At 43.0% G+C, this 13928-nt stretch overlaps 1 protein-coding gene across 1 annotated transcript in view; it reads left to right on the top strand.

Annotated features, from left to right (window-relative positions):
• Window positions 1–13928, top strand: part of GAREM (GRB2 associated, regulator of MAPK1) — a gene marked incomplete at its 5' end in the record, with an annotated part of 73271 nt that overhangs the window by 51695 nt on the left and 7648 nt on the right. The window contains 2 exons of the mRNA XM_009866197.1: window positions 1713–1843; window positions 11013–12191. Of these exons, the coding sequence (XP_009864499.1) occupies window positions 1713–1843; window positions 11013–12191 (1310 nt within the window). The remainder of the gene's footprint in view (window positions 1–1712; window positions 1844–11012; window positions 12192–13928) is intronic.

The following is a 13928-nucleotide window of genomic DNA, read 5'->3' as shown; positions in this document are numbered from 1 at the left end:
GCTGCCTTTACGCTGGTGTCGGTGTTCGAGTAAATGAATTGTCTTGGCTGAACTTCAAATAATAGCATGTCTTGAAGCAGACACAAAGTTAGGAAAACTCCGAGGCAACTGATTTTTGAAGTATAGTGAAGGTTATTAAACATAGTCTTGCAGTGGGAAGTACCAGCATCTTTAGTTACCCTGCTGATAATACTTCAAAGTTACTGTGGTCACTTCAGAAAGACAAAACACATATGGAAGGGAATAAAAGGAGATCTTCTGTCTTGTTAGTTGATATTTTGGCTGACAACCACCTTGTTTGAGCATACTGATTAAAAGAGTGTGCCTCTGTCAACAGAGTGCTGGTGTTGAATGGAGTTGCTGAGCCTCTTGGTCTCACACTTCTCCTGGTGTGTGGGTATGCGTGTGTGCACACACCTGGCAGCGTGGTGGGATAAGACTTCCTCATGGGGAGTCAGGACTTGCCAAGCTTGCGTTTGTTCCCTCCTCTGCTGCTAGGTGCCCTGAAGTAGTTTAATGCGGGTGAATTTTCTGAATGTGTCACAGAAGCCTCAAATCTGATGGGTTGTATATGGGAAGCAGGGTGCTGTGCACAAAAATGCTGAAGGAGTGAGAAAATATTTCTGTAGGTGGCTGACGTTCTGATGTATTGGGTGTATTTTAATTAAGTTGAGCGCTGTTTGGGAACAATAATCCAGTGGCTACATGCATTGCTAATTTTAAAATATGATTTACAGGAAGGAGCTGTACTAAGCATTGATTTTACTCAGCCTTTTTCTCATTTTCTGAAGTTGTTTCTTACATCGAGTCTTGCTATGCTATTTTCTTGCTGAGACTAGCCTTTAACTTAGTACTAGTTAACGTTTCTAAATTTGGGAAGATTGCTTCACAAGCAGCAACTGTGTCCATCTAAGCTTTTGCTATCCCTGTATTTATAAAAGAAAGCGTTTTAAACTTTGTGTTTATAGTGCACAGATGGGATTGATGTGCCTGGCTGTCCCTGGCAGATCTGCCCGGAACGGCTGCCTCCATGTTAGTTCTTGCCTTTTACAAGTCTTAGAAAATAGCCAAGGTTTTCATGCTGGTGGGGAGGTAAAGTTAGCAAGAAACATTTCTTTCTAATGCTCTTCTGAAGGTGACCACCTTCAAAAGGCTTTTAAATGTGTATGGCTTAATTTCTCAGAGGGCTTAGTTTATGATTAAGGAAAGTTAGATGCTCTTCCACTCTTGGGGAAGCCTAGAGGTAAAAGGGTTTTAGCCTAGCATTTTTTAATAGCTGTTTGATGATGCTACGAACAGAACCCCTGTGTTTATTGTTTTGGGGTTTTATAGTAATGGGTGTGTTTTCTTTCTCTGAGGCTTTTAATATTAAGAGGCAAAAAATGCTATCTGTACAGATACTATTACACCAAATTAAGTACACAAACATAAATGCCTCCATAGTTGTTTACTAGTTCTAGAGAGCATGTGATTAAAGGATCTGTTTTAATTTAACTTCGACTCCCACACGTTCTTTTCATTCCGACCTGGTGAAACTGTCTTTCATGGCAGGTTCAAGAGACCCTCTGCAATCTCTTGTCCTCTTGTTTGGCTGCTAATAACCGGAAAAATTGACCGAGCAAAATGGTGAAGTTGTTGAGCCAGCAGTTGCCACAGTGACAGTTGTCCAGTATAAATATCTTACAACTCTTCTGTTTATCATCTGTTTTCAGGGCAATTTAAGCTGCTGGAACAAGACCGAGATATTAAGGAGCCAGTGCAGTATTTTAACAGTGTGGAGGAGGTGGCTAAAGCATTTCCTGAACGAGTTTACGTCATGGAGGAAATAACATTCAACGTTAAGGTAGTCCCTGAATAAATATTTATCCTTGTCTAAATGATTAACTGTTACAACCTTTATATATATGTGGCAAGTGAGCAATGGCGCTGTGTGGGAAGGGTGATTTTTGAGACAAACGAGGCTTTAGTGTTCTGCATTCAGTGATGGTGCTCTTTGGGATCATTTTTGCAGTCTTAAATCAACATGTCCTCTAAGGGCTCTCCTGTCCTATGGCACTTGGGGGAGCAGTCCTGATGATCCATCCAATAATTCATCTAATTAGGATGCTCTTGCCAGATTTTAAACAAATGTTGTTTGTTGCCCCTTTTCTCCTCCCCCTCCAGCAGCCTGAATTTTATTCTCTGCTACGCAGCAGCTGCTCAAATCCCTGTCCAGAAAGCCTTATTCTCAGAGAGCATGTGGGGTGAAATGATGGTGTTGCTTGTCTCAAAATTGCTGCAGCTAAAGAGTATTGTGAATAAAGCAAAACAAAACAAACAAACAAAAAAAATGGCACACTTGTTCTCTGCATGTGTGTGTGTGTGTGCGCTGGCACGTGCATGCCTCTCGGGCTCATCAAAGGGTCAGCAGTTCCATGGAGTGTGAGAGGGCTTGCTACCACCAGCACATTGCAGCACAGTGGTGTGAAACAGCAAGGACAGAACTTGTTCTTCCTTGTCCTGCCTGTATGTGTGATGCTACACAAGGTAGGTCATCTCTGTCAAGAGTGGTCTTCGGGCTCACCTCGTTTGCTTCAGCTGATATGCCACCACCTGAGAGTGGTGGGAGAACATCCTAGAGCTGGGATGCAGTGGCACGGATCCACATCGTGTTCCCTGCAGGGGAAACTGCTTGATACTGCTAGTGCAAAACCAGTATGGTTTCCTGGTCCTGTGTGTAGCGAGGTGGGGCTTGTATAACAATATTTTTAATGACTTTTTCTCCTTCTTGCGCTGCTAGAGTTGCTGTAGACCAGCTAGTCCGCAATTTTTATAGGTGTGAGACAAAATTGCTGAAGACTGCTGTAAGTGCGAGAGCTCATCAGTTAGTTCATGTAGCGACACAGACTCATATCTTAAAGACAGTAGCTTGTTTTCATTTATGCTGTCCATTAATGTGAACTCATAAAACAGAGCCTTTCATGACTGAAGGCTACATGAGAAAGATGGAACGCTTCTGTATGTTTAAGACATAGTTGGGGAAATGAAGGTCACAAGAAAATTTCGTTTCTACCCAGGAAAGTCGGTTTTACCTTGAGACTTCTAGCCTTACCCAGTGCTGTGCCATTATTTCTCGGTTGATCAATGACCAAATCAAGAGGGTGGCATAGTAAAATGTGCAGCTCTTATAGGGAGAATATTTATCCAGAGGCTTGTTTAAATATAAGATACTGTATCTTGAGTATATTGTGAGTATTCTTAAAATTGTTCGTTGTATTCAGCAAACTGAGAAATAAGCATAGCTTACTGTTAAATATCAAATCCATTTTTAAAGGTGTTATAGTGATACTCCTTAATGTAAATAACTGTAATAATAATCCAGGTTTAACCTAGTTACACAGTTATCCTGGCAGTATTTCTTTTGGCAGTTTTTCCAATTCCATAGAAGTCTATTCCAAGATTATCATCTTCGAAAAAAATAAATGAACTTAACAGGATTTATTAAAGTGTTTAATAACCCTTTGCATACAAGAGAATTATGTACGCTAAAATTTCAATATAGGGGAGATCCTGTCAAAATGATTAGGGAGGAATACTAAATGTGGTTGTTATCTGTCCAAGGCAGTGTGCCTGTTTAAATTCAGAAGAGAGTATCAAAAGGTAGCTAATCTAATACAAAAATGGGGGAAAAACCCCCAACACCTAAAATATTTGATGAAGCATTTAAGATGAGAAGGAATTTTGAAGTCTGGAAATTCTTTTTTGTTCCAAACACTCAAATCTTTCATGGATAATTTTTGAAGAAAGAGCCTGCAGACAGTGCCTGCGTGGTTTTGTCTGTGCTTGCTGAGGTGTGCCTGCAAAACCCGTGGTTATGGTTCAACTTGATGTGAACCTTGCTGCTCCACGTAAATCCTTTGCTGCTCCATCGGGATTTTGCAGCTAGCACAGCCGTGCGGCGAACCACCTTCTCATCATGACAGGCCATGGGATCTTCTCCAAGGGGATAACTTTATTTTTACTTTGTATGTTAGTCGTTAAAGGGAAGAAAAATCCATCTTGTGCTGTGTGAGGCAGGGAGGATGGGTCTCCTTTGCCCACGGCTCTCTGGGCGGTGCGCTGAGGGAGGGTGTTTGGGACCTGCCGGGTGTTTGGAGGAGGTCTGTGACACGTGCCATCAGGCAGAGCTGGGAGTGGAAGGCGGAGTCACTTCTCACAGAACAGAAAACAAAAAAACTTAAATTAAACCAAACTTTTTTAACGGCTAAAACTACTTCTGGTAATGTCTTCGGACGGACGTATGTATCAATACCGTGCTTGTACACCCAGTCGGTTGCCTCAGGTACCCAGTGGCCAGCAGCATCTACAGGCACAGCTATTTAGAGTGTTCTGAGCATAAGCTAATTTCACTTGGTCAATAAGTATTTAATCTGTTCCTGTTTTAAAATTAAAGGCATTCTGTCTTTTCTTCACTGACTAGATAGGTAATAACCTTTTTTGTATTAATATTCAGTACATAATTGCAGAGAATTTTGTTTAGGTAACAAGATTACACTACAAAGTTGAGGACTTTCTTATTTTCCATGCTAAGAAGAATAATACTAAGGAAGTTGAGCTGTGCCAGGGCCCTACCTTTTGCTGAACCAACAGCAGTAGGTTTCTATAGTCACACAGATGTCCCATACAGATGGCAGTCCGTACAAATATGCAGGAAACTATTTGTAATAAGACTGCTGCACTCTAAAAAAACAGCCCAACTAGTGTTGTGGGACTCCCCAAATCTTCTGGGAGACCATTTTTGTCCTGACGGTATCATTCAGTCTCCCAGAAGAGATTGTGGAGTTGTTTGAAGAGCCTTTCCAGGGTGGAGAGGTAGGTTAGGTAGCTAGTCCTGTAATGATTCTTTTCTTTCTTATCAAAGACGTTGTTTAGCTGATGTGAACTTCTGATACCTGATTTGGTTACATTTTTATTATCTTTTTTTAATGTAATTCCTCTTCTAACTGTGTTGATTCATACAGTATGGATTTTTTATCAGAAATAAATACATAGTGAAAACTGTGGGATTTTTTCGGTTGGGATTTTTTTGACAAATGTTAATGCAGTACAGGGAAGGAAAACTGATCTCCTGATTTAGTTGCAGTTGTGGTGGCTCTGATAAACTTGCCCTGAGTTTCCAAAAAGCGCTTATTTAGACTGCTGTCACCCACACTGGAATTTTTAAACACTGCAACAGCGACTTCCTTGAAACCAGTCTGTGTACAGATTTTAGCTCCAAACTTGCAGGCAATTCATAATAGTTCACCTTGAGAATTAGTGCTTCAGTCTCCTCACCCCTTTGTGATGGGGGAGTGCCATTGCCTTGCAGTGGCTTTATGTGCTGGTCTTCCTGACCATACCACTTGAAGAGACGCTTCATTTTAGAGCTCTGTGGTATTATCTGTCACATTTACAGTCATTTTTTTGAACACTTGGATTTATATGAGATGTCCTTAAACAACACTGAAGACAGCTTCTAATGTAGCAATAAGGGCAAAGTCCCTCTTAGCCGGGAGGGAAACCCACGTAAGTGACATGAAGGTTTGTACTTGCTGATTCTCTGTCTTGGAAGACAGACATGTATAAAATAAAGATGCTGTCTCACTGATTCTAGTCAATTTCGTTAAAACGATTTCTTATTTCTTCTGCTAATAGCTCTTCTGAAGACTGCTTGTGTTGCAATTAAGTAATCTTTATTCATTTGGGAGCATCTGTAAAAAATACTTTTTTTTTTTTTAAAAAAAAAGTACTCTGATCAGTCCCTTGGCTTTAATAGTAAAAAGTTTATGCAGTAACTATGAATCAGAGACCACACAGTTAAAAGTGCTCTACTAAAAGAAATCCTAACTCTGATTTTTTTTTTTTTGTGAATGCAATGTTTGCATTACTCTAATAAGATCTAGCAGGTATAACAAGTGATACGAAGCCACAAATCATTTTTATAAGGAGTTCGTATGTGTCCTAGTGATGAAAGACTTCTACTTCAAACTGTAACAAATTAGAACAGTTGGGAATCCAAGACAGGATATTGTCTAGGGTATTATCACAATCTATTTTTCTGACTTAACCTTTCCTTAAGCAAAAGAAACAACACCTTTGAGCTTTCCCAAAAGAATACGTTTCCTAAATAAACATTCATTGCTTTCCTTGTGCCTGTCTTCTGCAGCAGATGTAATTGGCTTCTGTATTGTTATTGAATTGTGGGAGTCTCAAAATTTAAAATATTATAGTGGCTTAACCCACTGCTGTTTGGCAACGTGTTTGATCCAATGTCTGTAAGCCAGTAACCTTTCTGGTCAGCATCCTGGCATCGGTAGGGAGAGATTCGTATGGGTCGACATCTGGCAGCAGGGAGGTGGAGGGTAAGTGCAGCAGGGAGTAGATTCTGGTTCTGTTGGTCCTCTGCATTAGGAGTTGCTCAATTTGAATATTTGCCTGTGATTTCTAGGTGGCTTTGGACTATAGTATGACAAGCACTGCCCCTTCTACAGAGCTGGGAACACAGATTATTCTTACCTGTTAACAGAAAGTGAAAATTGACTGGGAAGGTTAAAAGAGGGGCGAGGGGGAAGTAAAACCGCAGGAGTCCTGGTTATAATGCATAAAGCATTGTTTTTATAATGTGCAAAACAGGAAGAGCAACCATGAAGATACGCATGCTTGGGGAAGGAGTTGTTTCAGAGTGCTCCCAAAGCTATCATTTTAATAACTGGAGGAGACTTTGTATTCATCAGGTACTAACAACAGCTGGAGGTGTGATGGTTACTGCTGCGTGTTGTTGCACTGCAATTGTCCAGCGAAGAATTCCTGGTTTAAATAGAGGATATGAGGAGGGAGCCCACACAGAAAATTAAAACACGAGGGTACAGTCCCACGGCAGAGGTGTTTGAGGAACAAATATTCCTTCCTCCCATTCCTTCAGCTGATCTCAGCTCCCTACCAGTTGCAAGTTCTTCACACCTGAAGGCTGAAAACCGAAACTGGCAGAAGTCCCAAAGGAGGCAAGAGCATTGCTCGAGTGTGGGCAAAGCAGGAGAGGGGAGGTGAGCAGAAAGTGTGGGGTAGGGTGGAGCTGCACTGGGGCTGGAGTCAGGTCTCCTGGGTACATGATGCAGCTGAATTAAGGCCTTTGAGATGGCTTCTGCCTTCTGTAGTGTTACCTGTTTTCCAGAATTATGAGGAGATTCTGACAGTTTGCCATAAAAATATATTGTTCTTTCTGCATCAGTCTGTGTTCTCGACTACCTTAACTCTGCTGCTCTGAGATAGCGTGCTGCTCTCTTCTCTCCGTCATGTACGGGTGACTTGCCTTCTCACCTGCGTGGGCTGGGATGTGCCACTCGCAGGTCCAAGCATCTGAAGTAGCACAGGGCTCTGCTACGCCCCACCGGTGATCTCGCAGCAGGAAGCAGAGGGTGCACAGGATGCATGCTTTGAGCGGGCGTGCGAAGCAACATGGGGGTGCTTGCAGGTCCAAATCCTGCTGGATCAGCGCTGGAAGCTTAGAGGGTCAAAGGAACTGAGTCTAGTGTGGTGTTACTCATTTTGCCTTTTGGGAATACTTCCTGATGTGCACTTTCTCCCAGATTATGTTGTCTTTTAAATGTACTCTTTGGTGCGGGTCAAATTTGCTCTGAAGAGCTGCTGTGTTTGACTGATTCCTGGGCTGAAGGGAGCCCTGTGAAGTTCACCCAAGGCAGGTCTGAAGCCCAGAACCTGGGCTGTTGTGAGCTCTGCAACACCCTGATGGGCTAGAAAGTGGCTCTGTGGGAAAAGTCAGAGGGGAACCTGGTAGAGAGTAGGGGTGGTGTGGCAAAGGAGGCCAGCAGCTTATCGGGCTGAATTAGCAAGATGTGTCAACAGAGGTTGGTGATTATTCCCCACTTTTTGGCGCTTGTGATGCTGCAGCTAGGATGTTGCTTCCAGTTTTGGAAATGGCTTTTCTCCAATAGCAAACTAATACAAACAAGATACTGATGTGTGAGAGCAAGGCCAGTATCCCAAGACAGTCAGGGGGCTGTAACAGACTACGTTTTAGGAGGGGCAGAGAGAACTGGGTTTGTCCAGCCTTGTGAGAACGGAGGGTGTAAAGAAGGCCGACAGACTCATCCGAGGTGCCCAGTGGGAGGACAAGAGGTAACAGTAATAAGATGGAACATGAAAATTCTGCTCTAAGATAAGAAAAAAAAATTAATGAGGGTGGTTGAACACAGAAGGAAATTGCCCAAAGAAGGTGCGGACTCCCTGTCTTCAGAGAAACTAAAAATTTAACTGGACGCAACCCCGAGCAACCTGCTGTCACTACACTGCTTTGAGAAGCAGGTTGGACTAGAAGACTCTGGGGATCCTGCCCAACCTGGAGGATCTGATGTCCTGTGCTGAAGTCCATGGCTCTGCTTGTTGACGTTTTTGTAAGTTCTGTGGCCATTGATAAAGTGAAACCTTTGAGTGAGCAGCGAGTTTGCTTTTCCCAGGTCATTGCCACAGGGACAAAGTAAACGTCATCTGGCTATGAAATCTGAGAAACAAAGCCAGACATATCTGTGCATGAGTTTCTAGATTATTTTAGAGTTATTGCTACGTATGGATATATTTGTTGCTAATATCATGGAACATGTATTTACCTACCTTGTACGCTTTGTAGATGTTAACTACCATGTGGTAATGAATGAATTAATCTAATACAAGACAAGAGGGGTTACCTTTCTTGGCATCAGAATTTAAATTTTAAAAATATACTTTTGCCTGCTGAGGTGTACCAGTAACCTTAACTTCACCATGGTAGGATTTAATAGATAAGGATAAAATTGTGCAGTCTTAGACTTTCAGTTTCGCTTTTTTTTTATTAGTTTCAGACAGCAGCTGATACCTTATATTTTTGTTCAGAAGGAAGAGAGCAGAACGATATTTTTCTCAGACTGCCAAACTATGATGGGATTTTTCTTCTTTTGTTCCACCATAGTAAAATTCAGCTTTATTTCTATTATTATCCTCTGACTGTATTTAAAAAAACCCCAAAAATATTTTCCAAATTTTTAAATTGAGAGTAGTTTTGTCTTTAAACATTCCTGTTGAATCTAAAAATCGATCTGCTCTTTGGCTGGTCAAAATGGATGCCATTAATAAGCAGCTGCTCCGTGGGACTGTTGCTGTGAAGCTTGGCCAGTTACCTCTGTGGTTTCACATCTGACCCACCGTTTCCTTCTACAGTGACTTGTTTGTTTGTGAATCACCAGGGAACTGCGAGTTGGCCAGGCAGGGGCTCCCACAGCTGTAGGTTGTGACACCTCCCTTACTCCAGCCGGTGTCCTGCAGGAAGCGAGGAAAAGCTGTAACTCTACCGTCTTGAGTTAAAATACCTGGCATAGTAGCTCACGTTGTCCAACGAAGCCATTTGTGGGGACTTGTTGATGCTAGAAACCGAAACGTTCTTACTGAACGTGTCCTCTCAGAAGGACAAGGAGGGGCTTGAAGGGTACGTGCACAGAGCCATGTGTGTCCTCAGCCCTTACCAGCTCTGCTGAAGGCAGGGCTGCTTGGCCACAGTGCAGAAGCAGTGCTCAGTGGTGGTTTGGAGGAGAAACCAGCAACAAGCATCACAACTGTGTTATCGGCAAAAAAACGCCACCCCAAGTGCTTCCCTTCCATGTCACAGGTGTTTCAAAATACCGTCTGGCCGGTGGTGCGAACTGTGAATGAGTATTATGTACCATAAAATCCGAGTCGTTTCCTGGATTAGACCAATTAGTGTTTGTTTAGATAATTCAGGGTTTGAATGACTTCCTCTCCGGAAGCCCTGAAACTGAAGTGCTAAGGCGGCGCCACACCTCGGCTGAGCTGCCTGTGCCATCGCTCCGAAAGGCTCGCAGAAGATAATCGCAGCTTCGCAAATTCAGGCGAGTTGCAGATCAGGTCTTAGAAGAGGAAGTGTTATTCACAGCACTTCTCAGTTATTAACTGATTGGAATTTCACACAGTGGCTATTCTGTGATGATACCTGAGTTTGAAGCCTGGAATTTGAACTTCACACAGTTCCAAGAAGTTGTTAGGGGTTGTGGAGGTGAGGAAAGGATTATAAAATTTTAGCAAATTTTTTAATATGTTCAGTATTTCCAAATTAAATTGTCTCTAACAGGCCAGTAGTGTTCATCCATCTGATGCACCTTCCTTTCATGAGTAGGTATCTGCTGCTGCTGGGGAAGAGCTGGGTGGGTTCTGTTGCATCCCTGAGAAGGGTTTTTGATGTTAAACCACTCAAATATGAAGCAGAGCAATCTTGTCTGTAAAGATTTATTCCAGTCTTAAGGAAATAACTCCAGGAATAAATGAGCCTTGGACATCTGTTTTGCTTTTTTTTTTTTTTTTCTCTTTCCAGTACAATTTTCATCCTAGAAAAGCACACACATGGCTGTACATATGTTGTTTAATCTCTTAAACTGCAATTATGTTCAAAAAATGAGGAAGGAAGTCTATGACTAGGAGAGCAAAGCAGAGGGGCAGTTAGGCATATAGCATAGACCAATACTCTTGACTTCTCCTTTAGGGAATAGATGTCATCTGTCATTCCTCCTAGCCTGGAAGAGATTATATCAAAGGGCTCTGCCACATGCATAATGATGATATCACCTTTTCTACTCCTCAGGGAGATGAAGATGGTGAAAGAAGTTTGCTTCTGTGAAGAGGCTGGCAAATAAGTTCTAGCAAACAGCAAAAACAAGGGGACAGGAAATTGCTTATTTTTGTTCTCATGACTTACTTGACTGTTTCAGGTGGCTGTTTCCCCTCAAGTAAGATGCAGAAACGTGCCAAACAATAAACAAGGTTACTTGGCCGAGTTTCAGGTTAAACACCTTACACTTCAGCTACTCAGCTGTTCCAATAAAGTTAGTTTCTCCCAATATATAGTCTTGTAAATGCAATCTCAATAGATTTGATATGATTTGAAGTATTATTTTCAGTGGGAGAAAACCAAATTTTTTATTGTTGTTTTGCAGGTGGCTTCAGGTGAATGCAATGAAGACACTGAGGTTTACAACATTACCCTTAGTACTGGGGATGAGCTCACTTTAATGGGGCAAGCAGAAATCCTTTATGCAAAATCTTCTAAGGAGAAGTCACGACTCAACACCATCTTCAAAAAAATCGGGAAACTTAATTCCATTAGTAAGCTAGGAAGAGGCAAAATGCCCTGCCTCATCTGCATGAACCACAGGACCAACGAGAGCATCAGTCTCCCTTTCCAGTGTAAAGGCAAGTTTAGCACCCGCAGCCCCCTGGAAGTGCAGATGCAAGAAGGTGAGCACACGATTCGCAACATAGTAGAAAAAACCAGGCTGCCCGTCAATGTGACTGTGCCGAGTCCTACACCAAGAAACCCTTACGACCTGCATTTTATCCGTGAAGGGCACAGGTACAAGTTTGTCAACATTCAAACCAAGACTGTGGTGGTTTGTTGCGTGCTTCGTGGCAACAAAATTATTCCCATGCATTTCCCCTTGCACTTGACACTTCCGAAATTCACTCTGCCCGACAGCCTGGTGAAGGGGGAGCTGTGGCACGAATCCCTCATCCAGCATTGGTTTAATATATGCCAGGAACAGTTTGACATAGACGAGTATTCCCGTGCTGTGCGAGATGTGAAGACTGACTGGAACGAAGACTGCAAGAGCCCGAAGAAGAGCCGGTGCACGGGGCACAGCCATGTGCCCAACTCCCTCAGCTACGCACGGGACGAGCTCACGCAGTCCTTCCACCGGCTTTCAGTGTGCGTCTACGGGAACAACCTGCATGGAAACAGTGAAGTGAACCTCCACGGCTGCAGAGACTTGTGTAATGAGTGGGCCCTGTTCTCTCACGATGCCCTTCAGTACCAGGAGTCTGGTGACAGTAGCAGCGATTACCTTTTTCCTGAAGTTAGCGAAGAATCGATGTTTCTGCCTACAAAACCAGAGCTTCCTTATGAAGAGCTATGGTTGGACCAAGGGTCTGGAAAAGCTGGTGACCAGCCTCTCACTCGTTCGCTAAGTGAAAAGAGCAAATGTGACAACTACAGAGGGTCTTTCCGATCGAAGTGTGGTACCGCATCTCTTCCTGTGCCTGCAACCGTCGGAGCCACCACAAAGTCTTCAGATGTTTCCCTACCTCCACCTCCAGTGCCTCCCAAATCAGAAGCAGTAAGTCAAGGCTATTTATGTTGCTTTGTTTCTTTTTTTTAGCTGGTCAAGGGTTCACTTGGGGATTTTTTTTAGGGAAGACTTTTGGTGGGCACATGGAGGGCAAGGAAACGGTGAGACTTTGTGAGATGTGCAACTCCAAATAGTTTCCTACCAAGTGTAAGTGATGTCCTAAAAATCACCAGAGTATATTTAGTATAACTGCTCTAGTAGCTTAATCCTGGTACTTTCAGGTGATATTTATTGGGGCTTTTTGCTTCTGCAAACAAGGTCTGACAATTTCTGGGTCACTCCTTTCCATGGCTTTCCACATCACCTCACCTCTCCATGTTTTCTCATGTTTCCTATGGCCAAAGTGTGTGGGGCATCACCCTGCTTGAAACTGCCTCGGATTACCTTAGCATGTGCATCTTCAATTAACTGGCCCTGATAACGAGGACAGCTAGAGTCTTTATGGGTTTGAAGTGTTTGTTAATCAGAGATTGTCTCCTCTATTATGAGACTGTGGTAGATTTTGAAGAATATTGTCATTTAACCTGTATCAAACTAGACTTGAGCTAATCGCTTTGTACTGCTTGTTGAAAGAAAACGTGTTTAAATAGGAACTGTGCAAAGTTGATAGATGAGCCTTCTAGAGGACTCAGTTTTAAATAAAGCCTGTTTCCTGTCCTATAGTTTCTAACGAAAACTCAAGGGACAAATCACTTCTCCAAACCTGAAATGGTATGGAGACTTCAGGGGCAAAAATATAAATATGCTTTATCAACAGAAAACTCATGGGAGAAATCACTTCTCCAAACCTGAAATGTCATGGAGATTTCAGAGGCAAAAATGCAGATAAGTTTTATTGGCAGGAGGTTATGTGGACTTGGTGGAAAATTCAGCTGTTATATGGTCTCTTGAAGTAGTCCTAAATATTTTTTTTTTGAAAAAAACACTATGGAAAAAAGAAAACTTCACCTAGGAAAGAGTTTGTAGGAATTTTTAGCAAAATTTAAATGATACATACTTACGTTCCATGAATCTTGACAGATACCCTAATTTAACAAACTGGTTTTGCAGGGTTTCTCCTGGGAATTTAAATGAAGAAATTATTGTTCTATTTTCAAGACCATGGCTGTACAGTAAGCTGAGACTTAATCTGAGACCGAACTGCAGCAAACCGTGGTGATATTTCCCTTTCCTATTCTCATCTAGCAGTCCAGCAGCCTTGGCCGTAGCGTTTCCATCGTGATCCAGGTCGCAATCTGGTGGAAAGGGAAGTTGTGTGTGTTTGTGCTGGGTTAGCCTGCAGTGGTTGCTGTGGGCATCCCCCTGACCAGGCTGTGCGGCGGCTGAGGAGGAGAAGGGAGCAGAACACCAGGGCAGGCATGAGATACACACCTGCAGCCCTTCGACTGGGCCACCAAAACTTCCCCAGGAACCAGCCGCAGCGGCTTCAGCCTTGACAGGGAAGTCAAGACATTGTCTTCTTAGCAAAGAATGTTTATGTGTAATGTCTAAGTGCAGGAACCTAAGAGCTCTTCCTTTTGCCTCTGAGGTCAGGTATGCACCAACGCGTTGTCCAGACCCTTGGACAAGTGCCCGGCAGCACCGTGTTGGGATGAGGTTCGCTGGCAGCCTGCGCTAATGGAAACCGGTGTGGGTCTGGTCCCACCCGCCTCCTCCTCCTTTCCCAGCCACATGGTCTTGGCTCCTCTTTTGTGCTGGCTCTGGCACTCTCGCGCCTGGGCAGGC

Source organism: Apaloderma vittatum, unplaced genomic scaffold (assembly GCF_000703405.1).
Source record: "Apaloderma vittatum isolate BGI_N311 unplaced genomic scaffold, ASM70340v1 scaffold7153, whole genome shotgun sequence".
Classification (NCBI taxonomy): Eukaryota; Metazoa; Chordata; class Aves; order Trogoniformes; family Trogonidae; genus Apaloderma; species Apaloderma vittatum.
Note: the sequence above shows the minus strand (reverse complement) of the source record. Positions and strands in the feature narration are given on the sequence as shown.